The sequence below is a fragment of the Zeugodacus cucurbitae genome, chromosome 3 (assembly GCF_028554725.1).
Source record: "Zeugodacus cucurbitae isolate PBARC_wt_2022May chromosome 3, idZeuCucr1.2, whole genome shotgun sequence".
NCBI classification, from domain to species: Eukaryota; Metazoa; Arthropoda; class Insecta; order Diptera; family Tephritidae; genus Zeugodacus; species Zeugodacus cucurbitae.
In genome coordinates this window covers 5121376-5143474 of record NC_071668.1, presented here as the reverse complement: position 1 = coordinate 5143474, position 22099 = coordinate 5121376, and the positions used below count along the sequence as shown (strand labels likewise).

At 36.8% G+C, this 22099-nt stretch overlaps 1 protein-coding gene across 9 annotated transcripts in view; it reads right to left on the bottom strand.

Moving 5' to 3' along the window:
• LOC105214212 (muscle-specific protein 300 kDa) overlaps positions 1 to 22099 on the bottom strand; it is a 178799-nt gene that overhangs the window by 54498 nt on the left and 102202 nt on the right. For 8 of the 9 annotated variants that reach the window (XM_054228214.1, XM_029041591.2, XM_029041595.2 and 5 more), the window contains 3 exons: positions 14470 to 15439; positions 13998 to 14210; positions 13574 to 13834 (listed from right to left, as the gene is read on the bottom strand). In XM_054228214.1, the coding sequence (XP_054084189.1) occupies positions 13574 to 13834; positions 13998 to 14210; positions 14470 to 15439 (1444 nt within the window). Of the gene's footprint in view, positions 1 to 9300; positions 9627 to 13573; positions 13835 to 13997; positions 14211 to 14469; positions 15440 to 22099 lie in introns of those variants that run through there. The other variant, XM_054228216.1, reaches the window with a different exon arrangement.

Below are 22099 nucleotides of genomic sequence, written 5' to 3'. Positions count from 1 at the left end.
TTTCTACAGGTACAGCGGCGGACACTACAATATTTCCAATGGTTGCTAATGGTGCATGCTGTTCTGATTTGTGCTCCACTGACTCACTCTTTAATTCTTCATGTAACCGCTCTTCAATATGTGATACTGTCTTCTCTGTGAGAGTTTGCGTTTTCTCCTCTTCAACTATTTCGCCTAACTGTTCTGGAATTGTTTCCCTATCAGGTACAACTGATGTCGGACTGACAGTGCTAACAGTATCTACCTCTTCAATAAGCTTCTCTGCTACCTTATTCTCTGTTACGTTTTCTAACACTACCTTTTGGTTAACTATTTCAGTGCTTTCGCTTTGAACTTGTTGATTGATCACTTCTTCTACAAACTTATGCTCTTCGCTGCTGTTCGCAACGTTCTCTAAAGTTTGGGTCAAGGTCTCGGTAACTTGCAGACTAACAGGTGGAAAATCGAAATGCATTTTCATTTTGGGGACTTTGTATTTCTCCTCATGTGTGATGAGCGCTATTTTACGTATTTCACCTGATTTATGTGGAGTATCATATTGCTCACTAACAAGTTGTAATGGCTCACCGTCTGGGGTCTCAAAACTAGGTCTTTGTATGGTGGTCAGTCGTGTGCGTTTGGTTATGGTAGTGGTGGATTTGCTTGATTGTTCGTCGGTTTGTGTAATTAATGTCTTATTAGTGACTGTAATGTCAGATGTGGTTCTAGAGATTTGCGTACTATCTGAGGTGGTGGTGGTTTCTTGTTGTGGTCTTAGCTGTTCCTCAACATTTGGCAACTCTTTCGTTTCGATATCGACTACCTTAATGCCAGTGCTCTTTGCTTCCGTTTGCACATTGCTTGCCGAATCAATAATTTGAACCTCATCAATACCACTTGATTTGACCTTTGCACTACTGCTTTCAGTCGGTACGTATGCCGTTGACAAAGTTTCAGACGATACAGTGGCGTCAGTGATTCTTTCTTCCGACACTGTTGTTGCCTGATCGGGCATTTCAATCGAGGAAGTCACTATGACGTCATCTGGATTATCTATCTCTTTCAAGAGTATACGACCATCTGAAGCAATAGTCTTGTTTAATCTCATTGTACGTATTGTTGTAGTTTTTATGATAGCTCCATCCGTTTGTGTGGTGGTTGTTGAGCTTTCACTGGGCTCCTCAATAATAACAGGTGACTTTCTTTGCTTTTCCTCGCTGCTTGTTTCACTCGTTTCCGATTGTGTTGTCTCATCCGTTGTCGTAACAGTGGAGTCATGTGGTATACGTCGGACGAAACTTGTGGTACGTACAGTTACGGTTTTAACTACACCGCTATTTTGATCAGCATCTGCGGCGAGTTCGGTAGGCGCTTCAGCCAATAATTGGTTTTCAGTCACTGCATCGGTGCTTACATTTTCCGTCTTAGATTCTTCAACATTTTGTGTGATCTTTTTGACGGTTTTCGTTTTACGCACACGAATTGTCTTAATGACCTCACCGCTGTATGTTTCATCCGTTTCTACCGATGTCAGTTTTTGTTCATCACCAATTGCTACAGTCTCGGTATTATCTACTTGTGAGTTCGTTTTCTCTGCTGTAGTGGTGGGTGTTGGTGTAGTTTCCTTTTGCTCTACTTCTTCTGTGGCATCGGTGACTTCACTTTCGTTGACATTCTGTGACTTGATGCTCATTGTACGTACTGTCGTCGTCTTAACGACACCACTGTCTGCTACTTCACGCACAATCGATTCGGATTTCTCAATTGTGGGTTCTTCCTTAGCTTCCTCGGCCACATCGATATTCTCCACTATTGGCGGCACCGTTTGTGGCTCGGGTGAGTCTTGTTTTTTCTGTGTTATTTTCTTAACGAATTTTGTCTTTCGTACCGTCGTGGTCTTTACGACACCACTATCGTCTACTATTGGTTCTCTATCTGTTCTATTAGGTATTGCACTTATTTCATTCAGGGGCTCTGTGGTTTCTAAAAGAGGCTGTGGCTCTGTAATTGTTATTTCGGCGACTTTCTGTACTATTGGTTGTTGTTGTGTTTGTTTTTCGCCGCTTAAAAAGTCATTTGTCAAAGTTTTAATATCAGTACGTTCTTTAGGAACGGGTACAGTAAATTCCACATTGGTTTCATTGACATCAACGAATTTAACATGCTTCGTTGGCTTTTCCTGAGGAACTACGGGTTCCTCCGTTGATTTTTGTGGCAAAGTGGTGTCTTCCAGACTCTTCTCGATTGGCGCAACTATTATTTCCTCCTCCTTTGTAACAGTTACATTTGTGGGTGTCTCTTCCGACACAAATGTTTCAACAGTTGTTGCTTGAACCTGCTTTTCTGATTTTGATTTCTTTTTCTCTTTCTTCTCTTTCTTTGCAGATTTTTGTGGTTTATCGGTTTTCTGCTTTTCAGCGGTAATGAAATCGGTGACACTTGTTGATATGTTATCTTCAACAACTACATCAACCGAACCGACAACTGGCGCTTGAATTGGTTCGTCTGTAACAATTGGTTCTAACGGTGTAGTTTCGGTTACAGGCGAAATCATGGTTTCTTTAATAAATGCTGGCTCGTTTTCTACTACACTCACACGCTCTTCAACTGGGCTTACTTCTTCGCCTTCATCGATGAGCACTTCCTTTCCATCAATGATTTTCGTAATAATTCTGCGCTTAATTACAGTTGTTGTCTTGGTGATATTACCATCAGTGGTAGTTCTGGAGTAGGTTTCGACCTTTGGTTCTTCTTCTGTGATACTAACAATTTGCGCATCGGGTTGATATTCACCAACATTCTGTATTATTTGTTCGATTATCGGTTTGCCTTCAACAACATTTATGGTGTGCTCAACAGATTCGTTTGGCGTTTCCTGTGTGGTTTCTTCTTGTTCAACAATTTCCTCCTTTCCATCAATTATTCTAATTATTTTTGTACGCGTAGTTAAAGTCGATGTTTTTCTTGTTGTAGTCTTGATGATCGACGTAGCATAACCATCGGTTGAAGAGATTTCTTCACCTCTTATTATGGTTTCTACAGGTGTGTCATTTACTTGGACCGGTTCTTCCTCAACAATGTTCTTATGCTCTTCAATGGGAACCTTTATTTCCTCTTGTTTCTTCTGATCCTTCTTCTTCTTCTTATCCTTCTTTGGAGCTTTCGGAGATTTCTCTGTAGCTTGCTTTTCAGCAGCAATGAAATCGTGTACACTTTCTTTGAGATTGGATTGTTCTGGCTCCGATTGAGGAATTTCCTGAACGGTGGTGGTGATTTCCACGACAGTTTCGGGTGTAGATTCTTTAACAATTGAAGGTTCATGAACACTTTCCACAACAGGTTCTGGTGTGAATTCCTTAACAATTGAGGTTTCTTGAACAATTGGGCTAACTTCCACAATAGGTTCAGGTGTAGATTCTTTAACAATTTGACTTTCCTCAACTGTGGTGATGATTTCCACGACAGGTTCGGGTGTGGATTCCTTAACAATTGAAGGTTCGTGAACAGTTTCCACAATAGGTTCTGGTGTGGGTTCCTTAACAATTGAGGTTTCTTGAACGATTGGGCTAATTTCCACAACAGGTTCAGGTGTAGATTCTTTAACAATTTGAGTTTCCTCAACCGTGGTGATGATATCCATGACAGGTTCTGGTGTGGATTCCTTAACAATTGAAGGTTCATGAACACTTTCCACAACAGGTTCTGGTGTGAATTCCTTAACAATTGAGGTTTCTTGAACGATTGGGCTAATTTCCACAATAGGTTCAGGTGTAGATTCTTTAACAATTTGAGTTTCCTCAACTGTGGTGGTGATTTCCACGACAGGTTCTGGTGTGAATTCCTTAACAATTGAGGTTTCTTGAACAATGGGTAATTCCCGTGTTTTGGACTTTGTGGGAGTTGTGGGTTCTGCAGGCACACTTTCCATTGGTTGCAAGGGCGCAGAGTAGGGCGCCTCTGGCACAAAGACCGACTCTGTGAGCGGCGCAGGCTCTAATGGTGTCTGTTCATTTACAATTGGGGTTTCTTGAACAGTTTCCACAACAGGTTCGGGTGTAGTTTCTTGAACACTTGGAGTTTCCTGAATAGTGGTGGTAATTTCTACAATTGGTTCTGGAGTTTCCACAAGTACCGAATTCTCATTAACTTCAGTTACAATGTCGACTGAGCTTTCTGTTGTAGAGTGTTCTTCCGAAACAATTTCAGTTGCCGATACTGTTACTGTTTTCTCAATTTGCTCCTCCTGCGTGCTAACTGGTTTTTCTTCTGTCACCTTTTCAGTTACTAAAGGTTGTGGAACTGAGTTTTCTTTTGGCTCCTTTTGGCCCTTTGTCTTTCGCTTGTCTTTTTTCGTTGGTTTTTCGGATTTCTCCTTTTCAGCGTTTATGAATTGGGTAATACTTGTTTTAACGGTTTCTTGAGTTTCAACCGGCACTTCGGGTACCACCAATGTCTCTGGAACTTGTTCAATTGTGATGTTTTCCGGTTGTTTTGTGATGCTTGCTACAATCGATTCTTCCGTTGGTGTTGTTGGTTTTACAGTTGGAGCTGGCTCTTTCGGTTCCTTTGACTTCTTCTTATCCTTCTTTTTGGATGTCTTATTATCGACAGCTTCAATAACCTTCTCGGTTACAAGCTTTTGCTCCTCTGTTGGTTTTACATCAATCACCGTTGTGCTTGTGGTCGCTGTTGTAATAACTGTCTGTTCAGGTGTTACCTGAGGTTCTTCTTTAGGACTCTTAGATTTCTTACGATCTTTCTTGACAGGTTTTTGTGGCTTTTCTTTGTGCTCAACCACTTCGGTGGTGATAACTTCAGGTTCTACAATCACCTGATTGATTGCAACTTCCGTACCGACTGAGGGTTCATCGTCAACTACATCCTCCTCAATCACAACTTCTTTGCCATCAATTATTCTTGTAATAATACGTTTTGTAATGCGTTTCGTTATTGTTGTGGTCGTAACCGTAGTAGTTGTAGAACCACCATTTTCTGTTATAATTTTGGTGGACTCGGAAATCACTGGTGCTTCTGCGATTTCACTAGATGAAACTACTTCGACGGGCGAGTTCTTACGTTGTGATTTGGACTTTTCTTTTCTTGCAGGTTTGGCCGGTATGTCTTTAAGACTTTCGGATGCAATAAAGTCAATTGTGCTTGACTTCAGGACATCCACCTTTTCACTAGGAGGAACGATATTTGCAATAGGAACTACTTTTTCTGCCGAAATAGCTGACTTCTCAGCAGAAACAGGAACTTTTTCAGCAGCAGGGTTAACTTTGACGGCTTCTTTCTCTACAATTTTCTCTGACTTTTCTTTCTTTTCCACAGGCTCTTCAATTTCACCTGAATGCTTATGTTTCTTTTGTCTTTTAGGTTTAGCTGGTTTCTTCTCCGACTCATTGTCATGCACAGCATTGTCACTGGGAGCTTTAACTTGCTGTTTAGTTGTATCTGTCCTTCCCACAGGAACTGCTGTTTCAGCAGCAGCTACAGTGGTCTCTCCATGAATTTCAGATATAACCTCAGCTTGCTTCACTTTCTTGCTATCGCGTGCATGCTTCGTGTCCTTGTGAGATTTGTTGCTTGTTACAGTTACAGTGGTTTCTTCCACCGATTTTATATGTTTATCATGCTTTTCGTGCTTTTCATGCTTTTCATGTTTATCGTGCACCTGTCGCACCTCCACCTCTCTGTGCGTTGTCGGTGGAGATCCATTATGATGTCGCGATTTCGAATCTGTCCGTTGACCTTTTGGCGGTCTCTGTTGTTCTTTACGTGGATGTGGCACCGGTGCCACGGCGACTGTGGCTGCGTCTTCTCTTCTCTGAACTGCTGGAGCATTCCGAGAAGGAGACTTTAGCGGTCGTCGATTATTATTATTGTTCGATGTCGTGGTCGCATATGTCGTTGTAGTTGTCGTTGCAGTTTTGGTTGTCAACTTTTGTTGCTGGCTTCTATTTGTATTTGTATCATGTTTGCTTGTTGTAATGCGGATTTGCGTTTGCTGTTGCTGTGGCTTTTGACTGGATGGCTGGAAAGCATTACTTCCACCATGATGTATACCAAATAGTACTTCAGCATAAGTCGTGAACTGGTTAGGATCTGTTTTGGGCAATTCCTGTGTTTTGGACTTTGTGGGACTTGTGGGTATTGGTGAGGGTTCTACCGCCGCTTGTGCAGGTACACTTTCCATTGGTTGCAAAGGCGCAGAGTATGGCGCCTCTGGCACAAAGACCGACTCTGTGAGCGGCGCAGGCTCTACAACCTGTTGTGGCGCTTGTGGTATATCCACAACTTCGGCGGGTATCGACTCAATTTCATTCATTTCAAATTGCCCAAATGTTATGTCGGGACGCGGTTCATCGATTTCAATCGCTTCCGGTTCATACAATTGGGTCTGTTCGTATGATGGTGGTCCGGACATTGCTTGTTCGTAAGTAGGCACAGACTCGCTGAACGGTTGCAAGGGCGCTGATTGTTCAAATTGTTGCACTGACTCCTGCACATGTTGCTGTGTGTTGACAGCATGCGTTTGAGTCGTTGTAACATTTTGCACAATCGACGCAAGCGTCGTGACTACCTGATCAATAACGCTTTGATTTATTTGCGGCTGTTGATAGTCCGACAAATATTCTTGTGGCTGTGTATCGTAAGCGACACTTTGTAGCTCTTGGTACGACTTAGCCGGCTGTTGTTGTTGTTGTTGATAATATAATTGCGTTTGTTCGTTAGTTGGCGCATAAACCGTTTGATATGACTCTGGCTGTTGTTGTTGCTCTGTGGGGTAGTACCCGGTCATTAATTGATATTGTGTAGCCGTCGGCTGATATTGATATTGCGCGTAGGACGTTTGCGCAGTCGTACCTTGTGGATATTGCATTTGTATGATCTGTTCGTAATAATTTTGTGCGTTTGTCGATTGTTCGGGCTGCACAACTTGTTGCGCCTCCGGCACAGTTGTCGCATAACCCCACTGACCGGCATCGGCCATATTTTCGTACATGCTCTGATAAAGCTGCGGATCGGGCTGCAGATATGCGGCCTGTATCTCCGCGGCGGTCATTGGCACATTGCCCGCTGCGATGGAGGGCTCAGCATAGGCACTTGGCAATGTAACCGAATCAATATAAGTGCTTGGCACTGTGGTAGCTAAAGAGCTCGTGTCCACATAAGTATTTGCATCGTAAGTATTGGCCGCTGTGCTGGGCTCAACAAAGGCAGCTAGCGGAGTTGTTGTGATGTCTTGCACCTGCGTTGTCACCACGTTCGCATATTCAGCGCTTAAATTATTCGTTTCGAATGGCAATTTGCATGCCGGCTGCTGATAATCCACGATATTCGTTTGTACATTTGTATCGACCACTGGCAGTTGTTGCTGCGCTTGTGGTTCTTGCAGTTGGGGTTCCTGCTGTGGCTGCGTTGACGCATGCGCCTGCGCTGGCGTCACGTAGTCACTCGATGTGGTCGTGGTGGTGCTGGTAATAACTGTTCTGCTGCCGCGTTGTGCGCTTCTTTGTTCAGCATCAGCGGCGCGCTGACGTTCCAATTCAATGCCGCGCAATACTTCCGCATACGAAGTGGAGCCCGGTGCCCAAATGGGACTACGTGAACGCATACGCTCTTGCGTGGGCGCGAGCAAATGTGTTTGCTGCTCATGTGATTGCTGTTGTCTGCTATGCGTTTGTGTGCGCGTCGCGTTTGTTGTTGTCGAATAATGTGCGCGCTGTTCGCGTGTCTGTTGTTGCGTTGCTGACGCATAATGTTGCGCTTCGTCGTTCTGTTGGCGACGGCGTGGCGAGCGTCCGCGACGCTGTTCACGTGGCGCGTGCAATTGATGTTGCTGTTGTTGATGACGCGCTGCGGGTTGTGGCGCTTCAGCGCTCTGGCGCTGCTGATAAACAGCGTGCTCTTCTTCTACAGGCGCTTCATGCCAAGCACTTACCGTTACCTCTTGTTGCTCGGCGCTACCCGTCACATGTTGCGTTGTCGTTGTACGCGTTGTTATTGTGCGCGTTTGCACAACGCGCTGTCCACTCTCATTCACATACTCATTTTGTGTGCGCTGCACTTGTGCTGGTTCAGCGGTGGTTATTGTATGCGCGTACGCGTCAATGCTTTCAGTGTTTTGCGGTTCTTGCATTACTATTGGTGTTGTTGTTGTTGTTCTTGTGGTTTCATATTGTTGAGGTTCAAATTCTTGTACGCTTGACGGCGCATGGCTTACAGCCACTGGCGCGGCTTCGTCGGCGCTACTTGTCGTAGTCGTCGTGGTAGTAATTATGGTTGTTGCATTGTTGTTGTTGTTGCCGTTATTGTTGTTGTTTCGTTTAACACTAGTATTCACTAGTTTGGCATTTTGTACTTTACTCTTGTGCAAAACACTATCCGTTTGTGCGAAGCTAACGGGACTTGAATGTCCGGATAGCACCTCCGCATAGGATAAGCCTAATTTGGATGGCTTCAATAGCATGGACACAGCCGATGATGTGGTAACAACGGAATGCGGATCCAGCGTGTACGATAAGGCTGCGATCCCATCGTATTTCAGTTGCTGGTCATCAATAGATGTACGCAGTGCCTAGCATTGTATTTAATAAAAAAGTAAAGGGCGAGATTTGCCAAATTTGTTAGAGGTTTTGTTACGCAAACAAACAAGATTTTTTTTTTAAATATGTACAGATATATGTATGTATGTGGTACGAGCCCTCAAAACACTAAAAAAACACAAACTAACTGTAACCTGTCTGCCTGCAATAAAAATTCGCTACTTAACGCTATAAAGTTTGTTGAAATGACTAGACAATAGATTGTTTCTTATATTTTTTTTAAATTAAATTAATATTTTATTTTGAAATCGTTTCTGTTTTTGTGGCGTGGGGGTCATGTCATGGTTTATAATATAATTTTTGTTTCTTAAGTTTTGCGCTTAAGTTTACGCTTCTTCATCGTTGGCTGTTTACAATAATATGGGTACAACAAAAGTTATGTAGGCAGGCATACCTTTGCGCATACTTTGACTTGCCGCTAGAGCGCGCGCACGACATTGGGAGCCTGTCGTCGTCGCTCGAGCAGCCGTAGTTTGCGCAAACGCACGCGGTAGCTTCATTGGCGGTGGCTGCTACTAAAGCGCTAAAGTGTTGACATAACTGTATATATTTGTATGTTTTTGTTGGCTTATATAGTTTACTATTAGCAAGTATTGGATATAAGTCTATTACAAGGGGGCGCACACATTTTGGCCAAACACTTTATGGTTTTGTTTTTTTCTCTTTAAACAATTAGGTACGAAAATTTAAATTAATTTTAAAATAATTAATGTTTTTGTTTTTGTTTTTTTCCTATACATTATTAAAATTATAAGTATTTATAGTAAAAATGTCGTAATGTATGGTATTTAATGTAATTTGGTTCTGTTGTTGTTCTTCTACTTTTCTTCTGTTTCTCTAAGCTTTCACATTGTATGTTGATAGCTAGATAGTTGATGGTGGTGGTGGTGGTTGGTTGAGGAAATTGGGCTTATGCGCCTAAAACTATGTTTCTAACAACACTGCATCGTCCGGTGTGCCGCGATGTATCAACAATTTAATGCGCTCATTGCGTGCGGTTATTTTCGAGTGTAGATTCTTAACGCGCTCACGACATGCCTGCATATATTTGTTTATATTACATATAGGTGACACGTGACACATGGCAAAACAGGCACAAAGGACATATTGTTGTTGGTGGTGTTGTTGTTGTTGTTATGGTCAAGTAAATATTTATATATTTGTACAGAAATGAGGTTTTGATGAGTTCAAGAGGTTGTTTTTTATATTTTTTTTCATTTCAGAGAGATAAAGAGAGTGTGTGTGTGTGAGAGAGACAGTTATACCCATTTACCAGCGGAAGAAGAAGGCAATATTTTTATAAAAAAAAACATTTTTTTTGAGAACATTTTATAATAAATGCAATAATTTTTTTTGCGTTTGTAAGCAACAAGCGTTTAGTAATTATAAATATTTATAATTGATTTTTATTTTACATGGATGAGCATGAGTTAGAGGCAGGCGTAGTAAGGGTGAGTAGCACATGATTGTGAGTAAGCAGCAAGCCGAATCAAGCCATTTTTAGATGATATTTTTAATAAATATTTTTTTAATTTTTTTTTAATTTTTTTAAAATTAAAATTTTTTTTTTTATTTTTTTAAATAAATTTCAGCGCATTTCAAGCAACGTTTTTTTTAGTATAGCATTCATGTATTTATGTATTCAATGTTTGTATGTATGGTAGTCATGGGTTAATTAAGGCGAGTTTTTGTTGTTAATTGAGTACCATTACCGTCGCAATTTTACCATTTTTTATTTTCGTAGCAAATTTCAGTAAGCAACAACACCATTTTGTTTTATATATGTTGTTTGTTTATACGTTTGTTGTTGTTGTTTTTTTATGTTATATATAATGTATATATGTTTATATATATTTGATTTCGTTTTTTTGGTTATAAAATGAGTATGTAAATAAAAGAAAAAAGAAATACGAAATATGTCAAATAATGTCGAAAATTATAAAAACTAACAATTTTTTGTTTTTGTTTTTATTTTATAATAATTAATAAATTTTAATTAATGGTAATAGTATAAAAAGGAAAACTATGAAGCATAAAATTTGAAATATAAAATAACTAAAATTACATATGTGTGTGAAAGAAAGAGAGAGAGAGAGAGATAGAACTAATTTACTCCCGTCTTCCAACCGTACCCAAATAAGTGCAGATGAGAGTTATGAGTTTATGAGCACCCAAATAGCAACCATATATATGTATGTTTGTATAATAATAATTAGTGATAATTAAACAAATATTTTTTTTTTATTAGAAAAATCAAGCTGTAAGAAACAACTACAATTTTTTTATATTTTTTTTTAATACAAAGTACCAGTACCAGTCATTTTTTTATTTACTAACTAGAGTTAGCTACTACTCGATATGCTTGTAGTGAGTACAGATGCGCGTGTGATAACGGTGTTTTAAGGTGCTTGATGAAATGTGTATTGTAAATGAAAAATGAAATTTATGAAATGATGTATGTATGTATGAATTACTATACTGAGCAAGTGACGCCAATTGTTTGTGTACTTGCGAACGCGACTGTCGATTGCCGTGTAGCTTACGTGCTTGTGGCGCGCTACAGCTGTGTGTCCGAAATGTGGGAAAGCACTTTGAAAACGAAAGTGCGTGGCAACTGAAAGTTTCTAAATAGCGCACATTACAACAAAGCGAAAATATTTCTGTGCGCGCTTGTGGAAATCGAAAAAAATCAAACAAAAAATGGCGTTCTATAAAAATGAAATATTTTTGTATACTGAATTAGTTAAACTATTATTATTATTTTTTAATTTATTAACACTATAAATAATTTACTAAAATTTATTTGAATTCCTTTCAACTAATTTTTTATTTTTTTTCAGAGAATTTTTTTTTTTCACATAACATTCATTATAGAAATCATGTGAATCCCTGAATCATAATGAAATGAAAAATTGAAAAAAAAAATTAAAATTTTACACACACAACTAGTGCGTATATCGCTATTTATATATGCTAAAGCGCGAGCCTTCAAGGTGAACACTTACACACAACGCCACGTAACTGTACATTTGTGTTACTGCGAGACAAGCGTCTAAAAATACGCGCTATGACGGCAGCCTTTTAGGCATTTCCATGCGCTTAACGAGTATCTATTTGGTTAAAGCGAGGGACGCATATATATAAATATGCCACGTGTTTACTTTATATGTATAGAAAGGATATATGTTGAGAAGCTCATATGATACAACTTTTAGTAAAAAAAAAAATATTTTAGAAGTTTTTTTTAAGTTCCAAATTTTTTTTTAGAATTTTTTAAAATATTTTTCTTAAAAAAAAATAAATTTATAGAGTTCAAAATTTGTTTCAAATTTTTTTAATGAGTTCAAAAAAAATTGTTTTTCAAATTTTTTAAGAGTATTTTTATAAAATTTTTTTAATCTAATATTTTATTTTTTTTTAATTTGTTGAAAATCTTCCAGAACAATTTTTTTTTTAATTTTATAATATTTTTGTAAAAAAAAAAATGTTTGAAGTTCAAAAACTTTTGAGTTAAACATTTTTTCACATATTGAAGAATATTCAAATTTTTTTTTTTTTGAGTTCAAACATTTTTTTTGAGTTCAAACATTTTTTTTTTTTTTTGAGATCAAAAGCTTTTTTTTAATTTTGAATTGTAAAATTTTTTTTTTGAGTTCGAAATTTTTTTTTGAGAACAAAAACTTTTTTTTTGAGTCCAAACATTTTTTTTTCAAATTTTTTTTAAAGTATTTTTACAAAATTTTGTTTTCACTCTAACATTATTTTTAGAATTGTGTAAGAATATTTTCATTTAAAAAAAGTCTAATATTTTTTTTGGAATTTTTTATAAATATTTCAAAACAAGTTTTAAGCTTACTCATCTAAAAAAAATGTTTTCGAAAATGAGTTATGAATGAATGATGGTTGATATAGATGATTTTATATATATAAAGATGATGAATGTGTATGAAATGTCGCTGCACGGTGTTAAAATACAAATGTATGACGGTGCTGGTGGTGGATGGCATGGCAACAAATACACTCAACCAAAAACGAAAAACCATGAAAAATACATAAAAATGAAGTAGAGCAGAGTTGTTGAGATGACGTGCAGTTGCAAACTGCGCATGATTAACGATGTGTGCATGTTGAAACTAAATATAAAAAAAAACTAAACAAAACTATAAGAAAAGAAACTATAAAGTATAAGAAAAGAAAAAACTAAAGTACCGTACAAAAATTAAAATAAATGTTGAAATTATAAACAAAAAAGTTTGTAAACCAAAAAATAAAAATCATAAAATAAACTCGAGGTATTTGTACACCAAAAAAATATTTAATTGCCAATTTCAAAAACTTCGCAGCCACCGTGCAACTTCTGTAGCATTGAGAGAAAATTTTGGTACGCTTCAATTTTGTCGAAAAAAAAACAAATAAAATAAAAAAAATATTTTCACTAAAGCAAAAAAGAATGTTTTATTAACAAAACAATGCTGCTAGAGGTTACTCAAGAGGGGGGTATTTCAGGGGTTGTGTTAGTCAATATACAGATACGTTAACAATTGTCAACAATCAAGAGTGGTACGCTTCGGGGTTCGTTTGTGTTATTGTATATAAACAGCACCAAATGTATTTGCGATTATGATTTCGAGATGTCAATGGTTGAACTGTGCTTTTAACTGCGTGGCGGCTCACTCAAACGCTAAGCCACTTAAGCAAAGTAGCGAGAGAGCGAGAGAGAGACGGGTGGGGGTAGCACAGTTATGCCTAACTTACAAATATATTTATTGATATATACGTATTTGTCATTTCAGAGTCTAAACATTTCAACTATCAGCAAACAATTCTGTTGATTGCAACCTATTGATAGTACAACTAACTCACTGCCTCACAGTTTCACTAAAAAAAGTTTCATTTCATATCATATGCTATATAATATTTATGGACTAACTAATTATTTGTATATGATAAGTATATAAACAACCTGCCTGTTCCGTTTTACATACCTGTTGCTCGGCTAATGCACGCTCACGATCGTGTGGCAGATACGTGGGCGCCATAACGAGTCGCAATTGTTGCTCCTCTTGTATGATCTTCTGACGCAATGCTTGCATCTGTTGCTGATAGATGTCGATCTGGCTGAGCGTCTCTTCCAGGCTAGTGGTTTTGGTGCGCACCAATTCCGCCAGTCCGTCCAAGACCTTCAGCAGATCATCGACATTCTCGCTAAGGCGCGGATCGCCACCCATACCATTGCGGAAGTGCACCTGTTCCCAAAATGAAAATAGAAAGAGCGAAGGAAGAGAAGAGCAGAGAGAGATCGGCAAATGCGCGCGTGTTATTTACTCATCTTTGAAGTAAAATAATTGTTTACAATTGTCATGTAAACTATGTCAAGGCGTTGCGGGTTCACAGAAAGACAACACTCACCTCCAATTTTTCAATAGACAGACGCAGTTTGGTCTTCTGTACATTGATGTCCGCCAAAGTTTTCTCGCAGTAGCCCAATTGATCGCGCAGCGGTTTCTTCTTGTGTTGCGGTGAGTCCAGCGATTGTTTCGTCTTCTCGATCCAACCGCGTATATCCTTAATTTTGCGTTCGCATTGATCCCATTCCTCGCAGGCTTCTTGCAGTAGGGAATTCTATGTGTGTAAGGGTTTTTGGTTAAGAAAGGGAAAGAAACAATATTATTTTGAGTTTGAGAAGTTGGTCCGCTGCTCCTGAAAGAACTAACTCAAATGAAATTATTAAGTGAAGTTGTTTGTTCATGTCATCCAAAAGCAAGCCGTAAAGGCTCCGATGGTCCGTCCAGTACCACTCATACTTACAAAAACGCTGTATACTAAATACATTACATCTTTTTCTCTTTTCATAAACCCCCGTTCCCTCGTTTGAACCTACCCTTTCCAACAGCACTGCTTCCACGGAAACCTTTGCCTCCTCAGCCTCTTGCAGTTTCTCCTTGAGATCGCCCACAGTCGTCACTTGTCCAATGTGTTCCAGTTCCTTGTCCATTTCGCTCAAATGCTTCACGATCGGTTTAATGCTCTTCACAGCCACTACATAGTCATTGAGTTTGTTGCGCGCCTCGGGCAGTGTACGCAGTTCGATTGTCTGATCGAGGAAGGTACGTTTCTCCGCCACCCACGCCATCACAATTTGATACAGATTCATAAATCTCGTCCATGCATCTAAACTATCGCCAACCTGTTGTTTCTTCTCATCCAACCACGAGCGTACCTGTCCCAATTCCTGTGCCAACTGATCGATCGTCGATTGCACCAACAGTTTTTCATTACTGTTGCGACAATTGTCGATAATCAACTGTCCGTTTGTCTTGACCATTGTGAAGCGTTCATAAATGCCGGCTATTTCCTGATTAATGCGATGCAGTAGTTCTTTCATTTGTGCAGGTGCGAGTGTGCGATCCTGTACTTGTACCTCCGCCTGGCGCAGCCATCTTTGAATCTCATCGACGCCGCTCAGGTATTCGGTGCGTACGGTCTTGGCACGTTTGAATTCTTTCTGTTTGGTTTCCATGGCGCCTTGTACACGCTCTGAGAGCAACTCCAATGCGGTGAATTCCTGTTGTATATCGCTTGGTATCAGATTCTGTTTCTGCAAATAGTTTTCCTTGGTTTGTGCAATCAGTTGGCCGCTCTCCTCAACTGCCTTGCCAACTTGTTGTTGCAACTCGTTCAAAGACTTCTCAATGGCTTCGATATGCTCGTCAAAGGTGTGCACTTCTTGTATCTGCTCGAGTAGGGCGTTGAATTTATCTTGCAACTCTGAGATGCGATGGAAGACCTGTTCGATCTCGTCCAGATCCTTGCCAACTTGACGATCCTTCTCGCGTAAGGTGTCGTTTAATCTGCAAAGTAATTGTGGGCGAAAGAGAAAAGAGAAGAAATGCAAAATGTTATAAAGTGCTAGAAAAACTGTTTGTGGGTTTAAAAGTTGATTTGCTGTAAAGTCCGTCGTTAGATTTATGACAAAAACCACGCGGTCAGCTGCGTTGCGGCGATATTTCGCTGTCAAAAGTAGCCGAAATCGCACAAGTCACTTTCAGTACAACAATTCAGTTCAAGAGTTCTACAAATCCGCGAGATTTGCGTTTCGCTTTAACAAACAACAAATTGCTGCGTGTATTTTTAAACGATTGCGGCAATCGAACGCTTGAAAAAGTTTATACAATTGCTTATATATAAGCGTATAACTATATAGTATAGTATTATTAGGATTAATAATGCGTCAAAGGTTTCCGTGGAAGAAATGCGTCCGCGCTAGTAAAAGAGAATTCTCCAAATGAATGAGCCAAAATATTGCTTGGCCGCCAGCAAACGCTATAGCAAATTCGAAAACATTTTCGAAAATGGCAGTGACGTAGCGCTAAACAAAGAGCAGCGACAGCCTCTGCGATCGGCGGCGGCGCCTCAAAGGGGATGTGTGTGCTTATTAATGGCCGCCTTTGCGCCCAGATGGCCTCTGCCACGTACAAAAGCTAAAACCTTGAGGCGGAAATTGACCGCTTTTGCTGCGATATTTTTCGAATATTTCACTCAAATACTGTAGTTTTCTGCATTATAAAGGCAGTGGCGCTGCATTTGGTTTTGTTATTGTTTATACTAACGGCAGTAGAAGTGTTGCAATGCAGGAATCGCAAGAATTAAAGGGAAATAAATAAATGGCGAAGAAATTTAATTGCTTAAACGCAAGTTCAAAATGCCAAAGAGAGAGAGCGTACGCTGTGATCAGCGTGAGAGCACTTTAGTGGGAGAGTATAAGTATGAAGTGTAGCGCGAGCAAGTGATCAGTGATCGTGAAAAAGCCGGTTATATGAATTCATATTTTTTGTTGTTATTGTTTTTTTTGCTTTTGTTGTTGTGCTCATTGTTATCTGCTCGTGGCGCCAGCAATTGCGGCGTTTTCGAATTTTTATACTTTTTTTTTTGCCTTTTATTGCCACTTCAAGTAACGCGTGAAAATGTCAAAACAAAAACAAAAACAATAACAAATTGCTTGTATGTCTCTGTTGAGTGATGAGTGTAGTGCAAGTGTAGTTACATTTCAATTTGTTAAAGTACATATGTATATAAGCACTTGAAAGACAAAAGCAAAAATAATTTTTCATAATTGTTAAATAAATATTTTTGTTGTTGTTTTGAGTTTAATTTTTTTTCGCTAATTTGTTTAAATTATTTTTTTGCTAATTTGTTTAATTTTAATAATATTTACTTATTTTTTTATTTTTGTTTTTTGTAAATTTTCACTGCATTTTCCGGTATACTTTAGCGATTTTCTATGTACAATTGTTGCCATGTCAATGCAAATTGTTTTTGTTTTTTCGTAGACTTTTGTTGTGATTCCTCATTCCGCTGTTTTTTTAGCTTATTTATTTATTTATTTATTTTAAGTTGCTACCTTAAGTTGCTAGCGCAAATAAAACGCGGCAGACATGTTGACGTCACTTGCACCACACCCAGGTCGCGTATACGCAGTGTACGACATGTAGACCTAAATATACAAGGTATACACACTTGGCGCACAGTGCAGGCAGAAATATATATATATATAGCAGATGTGCTGAATTAATGCATTGCTTGCAGAGCTATATATATATATATATATATATATATATATATATATATATATATAAGAGCGATATATATATATATGGGCTTATAAAGCGATCTTTAGTCATAAAAATTTGTGAAAAATTTATAAAAAAAATTAAAAAAAAAATGAATTACAATTTGACATTGAGGCACTTTAACTTTCGATTTCTAGTGTGTAAAATATATTGAAAAAATAAATAAATAAATATATGAAAGCAGAAATAATGACAGACTGAGTGGCAGGCGCACATGTCGCTACCGGCGTTGCTGTTTGCCGGAGCTGATGTGCTGATAGATTATAATGTATTTAAATAAATACATACATACATATATATATGTACTTTACAAAATATATATGTAAAATCTCCAGCATAGCGCTTAACGGCTTTTTTTCGCTAGTGCTATGCGTATTTGGCCGCACGCCAATGGAGCAGCAAAAATTTAAGTAATTCACAACAGCAACAACAAAATAACATTATTTATACAAAGCTACAAAAAATGTGTTAAGGAAAGCAAAATAAAAAGAAAATACGCAAAAATTCATAAAAAGCACATGAGTTGGAAATTAAGTGAAAAAAAACAAGAAAATTTTAATGCAAATTCACACAACAAAAATAAGAGAAAAACAAAGAATAAAACAAAAACGAAAATGTGTGTGTTTGTGTGCCAAAAATGTTTAAAAATAATGCATGTTTTTTTTTTTGAAAATAAATTCGGCGTAATTTTTCGTAGACTTTTACGGCGCTGACAAGGCGAACAAGCAATAAAGCAACAACAAAACCGTAAAGCACAAGCAAACTTGAAAACATTTTTTTTTTTGCTTTTTTTTCTGTGTGCTTTTGGCTTTTACTATTTCGTTTATAATATATGTAGGTATATATATAAATTCGAAATGCTAGTTTTATTGCTGCAATTGTTTTTGTTTTGCTTCTATTTGGTTTTGGAAATTTAACAAGATTTTTTTTTGTTTTAAATTCTAAGTTTTTTGCTTTAATTTTGGGATTTTTTTGCATTATTTTTTTCATCTTTTTTGCTTTAATTCTTACTTTTTTCTTTTAATTTTTTTCTTTTCATTTTTTTTTTTCTTTAATTTTTGCATTTTTCCACATTTCTCTTGCTTACTTCAGCTTTTTGCCGTTTTCACCAACCACTTTTTCTGTCGTTTTTGCTTGACTTAAGTGTTCTATAAATCCACATATCGCACATCTATTTTGGTTTGTTCGAAATATATTTAAATCTGTGTATTATTGTTGTGAAATATGACGAAAAATGTTTTAGCAACGCGATAAATGCACGGATTGTCAGCGCTAATGAGGAAATGGTTGTTTAAAAATAAAAAAAAATATATATTATTATACCACTGTTGCATGACATATATTTGGATGTGTGCATATAAAGCAAATGGTGGCAGTTGGCAAAGCAATAAAAAATATGAATAGAAATTAAAATTTTGATAATAAATGCAAAAGAATATTAAAGCTATTGCATTGAGGACGAAATTGTATGAAAAATATTTTGAAAATATTGAAAAAAATTTAATTCACAAATCAAATTCTAAAAAAAATTATTAAAAATTTATAAGAAATTTAATAACAAAAATAAAAAAATAATTATTTTATAAAAATGTAAAAAAAATTTATAAAAAATTAAATAAATTTATAAAAAAGAATTAAGAAATTTATAAAAAACAGAAATTAAAAAAAAAATTAAAAAAAAATTTATAAAAAAGTTTTAAAGAAATTTATAATAAAAAAAAATAAATTTATAAAAAAAATTAAGGAAAATTATATTATTATTATTTATAAAAATATTGAAATAAATTAAAAAAAGTAAATTTTGATTATAAATGCAAAAGAGTATTAAAACTATTGTATTGAAGAAGAAATTGTAGGAAAAATATTTTGAAAATATTGAAAATAATTCAAATCAGAAATGAATTTATAAACAAAAATATTAAAAATTTATAAAAAAAAATTAATAAATACATGAAAAAAATTAAATTAATTTATAAAAAAACAAAAATACAGCACACAAAACAATTATAAAAAAATTAAAAAATGTATAAAAAATTTTTGGAAATTTAAAAAAAAATTATAAAAAAATTTAAAGAGATTTATGATAAAAAAAATTATAATAAAAAAAATTATAATAAAATAAATGAATAAAATTATTAAAGTAAATTAAAAAAAAATTAATAAATTTAGAAAAAAAAATCAATATTAAAAAAACTGTAATTAATTTTATAATAAATTAAAAAAATTTAGCAAAAAAAATAACTGAATTTATAAAAAAAAATAAAAATAAATATAAAAAACTAAAATCAAAAGAAAATAGTCTCAAAACCTGATTCAAAATATTTTAATTAATTTCAATATATATTCTTTTGTTTTCTTTTACATTGAAGTACATTTATGAAGTATTTTCTGCTATAACTCACATATTAAAGCAGCTGCACTCATATTACTGTTTATATTTAAAAAATACTTCAGTCAGACAAATAACAAAAAAAAAATTATAAACAATTAATTGCAATTACTTGCAAACAGTGTTCGATAAAACAGATTTTTGAGAAAATATTTTTATACCAGCCAAAAAAATGCCATTTCTATAAAATAATTTCACACCGCTGCGCTTTCGTCAGTCGAAATTTCTAGGAAATCAAGCATACACTGACTAATCATGCCTGCATTTTACTGTGTCTTGCGGTAAACGCCCCGGACAGTTATAGTACAATGAATAAAACGAATTGCAGCCGGACGCGCGCAACGTGAAAAACTAGAAATTCTTGATTTTGCCAAAAATTAAAAAAAAAAACTTAAAAATAAAGAAAAGAAACCGCGTTCAAAAGCCGTATTTCATATCGACTATAAACCCGCTTTAACAACTGTCAAGTGTGTCTCTCTAGTTTTTGGTCACTTCGCTCAATGGTAACACGCAGCGACGTCATAGTCCACAGTTAATTGTTAATAGTCAATGCGCGCCGGCCACCGGCTGACCTCGCGAACTACTTAATTTCAGAGCTGTTGTTTTTGTTATTGTTTTTGCTTTTTTGTTTTTTGTTTTCCTTAAACACTTAACGCTCAGCTTTCTAGTTTCATTTATACGAAAAATCGAAAAAATTCTTTGACGCTGCTTAAAGTTCAAGCGCGTGCAAATTAAGCTGCTGAGTCCATTTATCCATACAGCTAAGACTTCTTTCTACTGATGTTGTTGAAGTACAACACAAAAAAAAAAAACACAAAAAAAATCGAAAACAAAACCAAACCAAAAAAACGATGACTTAATCGCTGGGCAAAAACCTGCGTTTGGTGACAAAGCCCGCGACAAAAACAATAACAATAACAAAAGCAGAAAAAATCGTTGAAATAAAATAAACTATGACAACAGCGTGGCTTTCTGCCTTTCTAGCCGCTTGACTGTCGTTATTTAGTTTTTTTTTTTGCGCTACTCTATACCCCACCACCGGCTTACTCTATTTACCAACGCTTCTAGTTGCTTCGCTTACACGCCGTACGCTTGCTGACGTTACTTACGTAGTTTCTACAAACATACAAACATACATACATACTTGTGAGCATGTAGTTTGCAAATCTGGTTAGCTACAAAGTTATAGAAAGAAAAGAAGCGAGCTATTTTTTCTTATTTTTTTCTCATCATCGCTTTTGCACAAACCTCTTGCTTTTCTACGACAAATGCTTGCAAAATGCGTTCGCTGGCGCAGCAAATCTCTAGGCAACCGCAATAATTTCGTTTTAGCGAAATTTCTTCGTTGCTTATTAATAGCTTTTGGGCTGCTGCGCTGCTAAGATCGTACGTCGTCCTTTTGGTGCTTTTCAGTTTTCGAATTTTCGCTTTTGCTTGCTTTTTTCTACTAAACTACTCAGTCTTTTTGATCAGTGGATCTGCGTTCCGTCGCTTATTGGTCTGCTCTGTATTAAGCTCAGCTTGGTCACGACTGACCCAACCTCCTCTGGACAACGCTCAACGCTCGGTGGGTGTGGGTGTGTGTTTGTAAGGAGGAGGCAGGCGTGTGCTTGCGTATTGCTTTCTTTTATGATTTCTCGTTTAAATGCTGCAATCTCAGTGCAATGTGTTGCTCCAAAAAATTAACTCGTTGCTCATACGCCACGTGCCACACTGCAGTTTCGCAGTAGCTGCGTGTTGTTGCTGTATGTAACCTTGTTGCGTTTGCGAACTGCACGTACGCTGCTGCCTTGCGTTGAAAGCAGAGAGAAAAAAGTAGAAAAAAATTATTTAAAATTTTTCGTTTTTTTTTCGCAGAAAATTTAAGAAATTCGTTATACTTTTTCAGTAGGTTACACGCCGCTGCTTAACACTGTGCGTACTGCTTTCCTTGTGCTGTGTGTGATTTCCTTTTTGCTTTTTTTCGCAATAAATTCGTTCACTTTAACTAACTTTTACCTACTACAGCTCGCTGAGAATGTCTATTTTATTCTGCTGTAGCTTACTGTTTTACAGTTTTTGTTTTTATTTTTTATTATTTTAACGCACACGTTTTATTTGATTTTATTTTACTTCGTATATATTCTTTTTACAAATATATTTTTGCTTTCGAAATTCCTTTCTTGATTTTTCGCTTTAGCTGATATGCTCCTTTTATAGTTTCCAGCCATCCAGTTAATCACATCCGCTTTCTTCTAACGCTAAATTCCAACTGATTTTTATTGAAAATTTTGGCAACCGCAGCGGGTATTCGTCATGCGATCGAGCGGCGACTAAGCGCACGATATGGCTGTGTGTGTGTGTGTGAGTACTGGTGTGTTGTTGTTGTTGTAACAGCGTGGTGATCTTGCCAATAAGCTATTTCAAGCGCAGCGCCGCCATTTATTCACCACTCAATAAACCTTCACAATTTTTTTCGCGTTTATTTTCTCTCATTTTTTTCTCAATTTTAT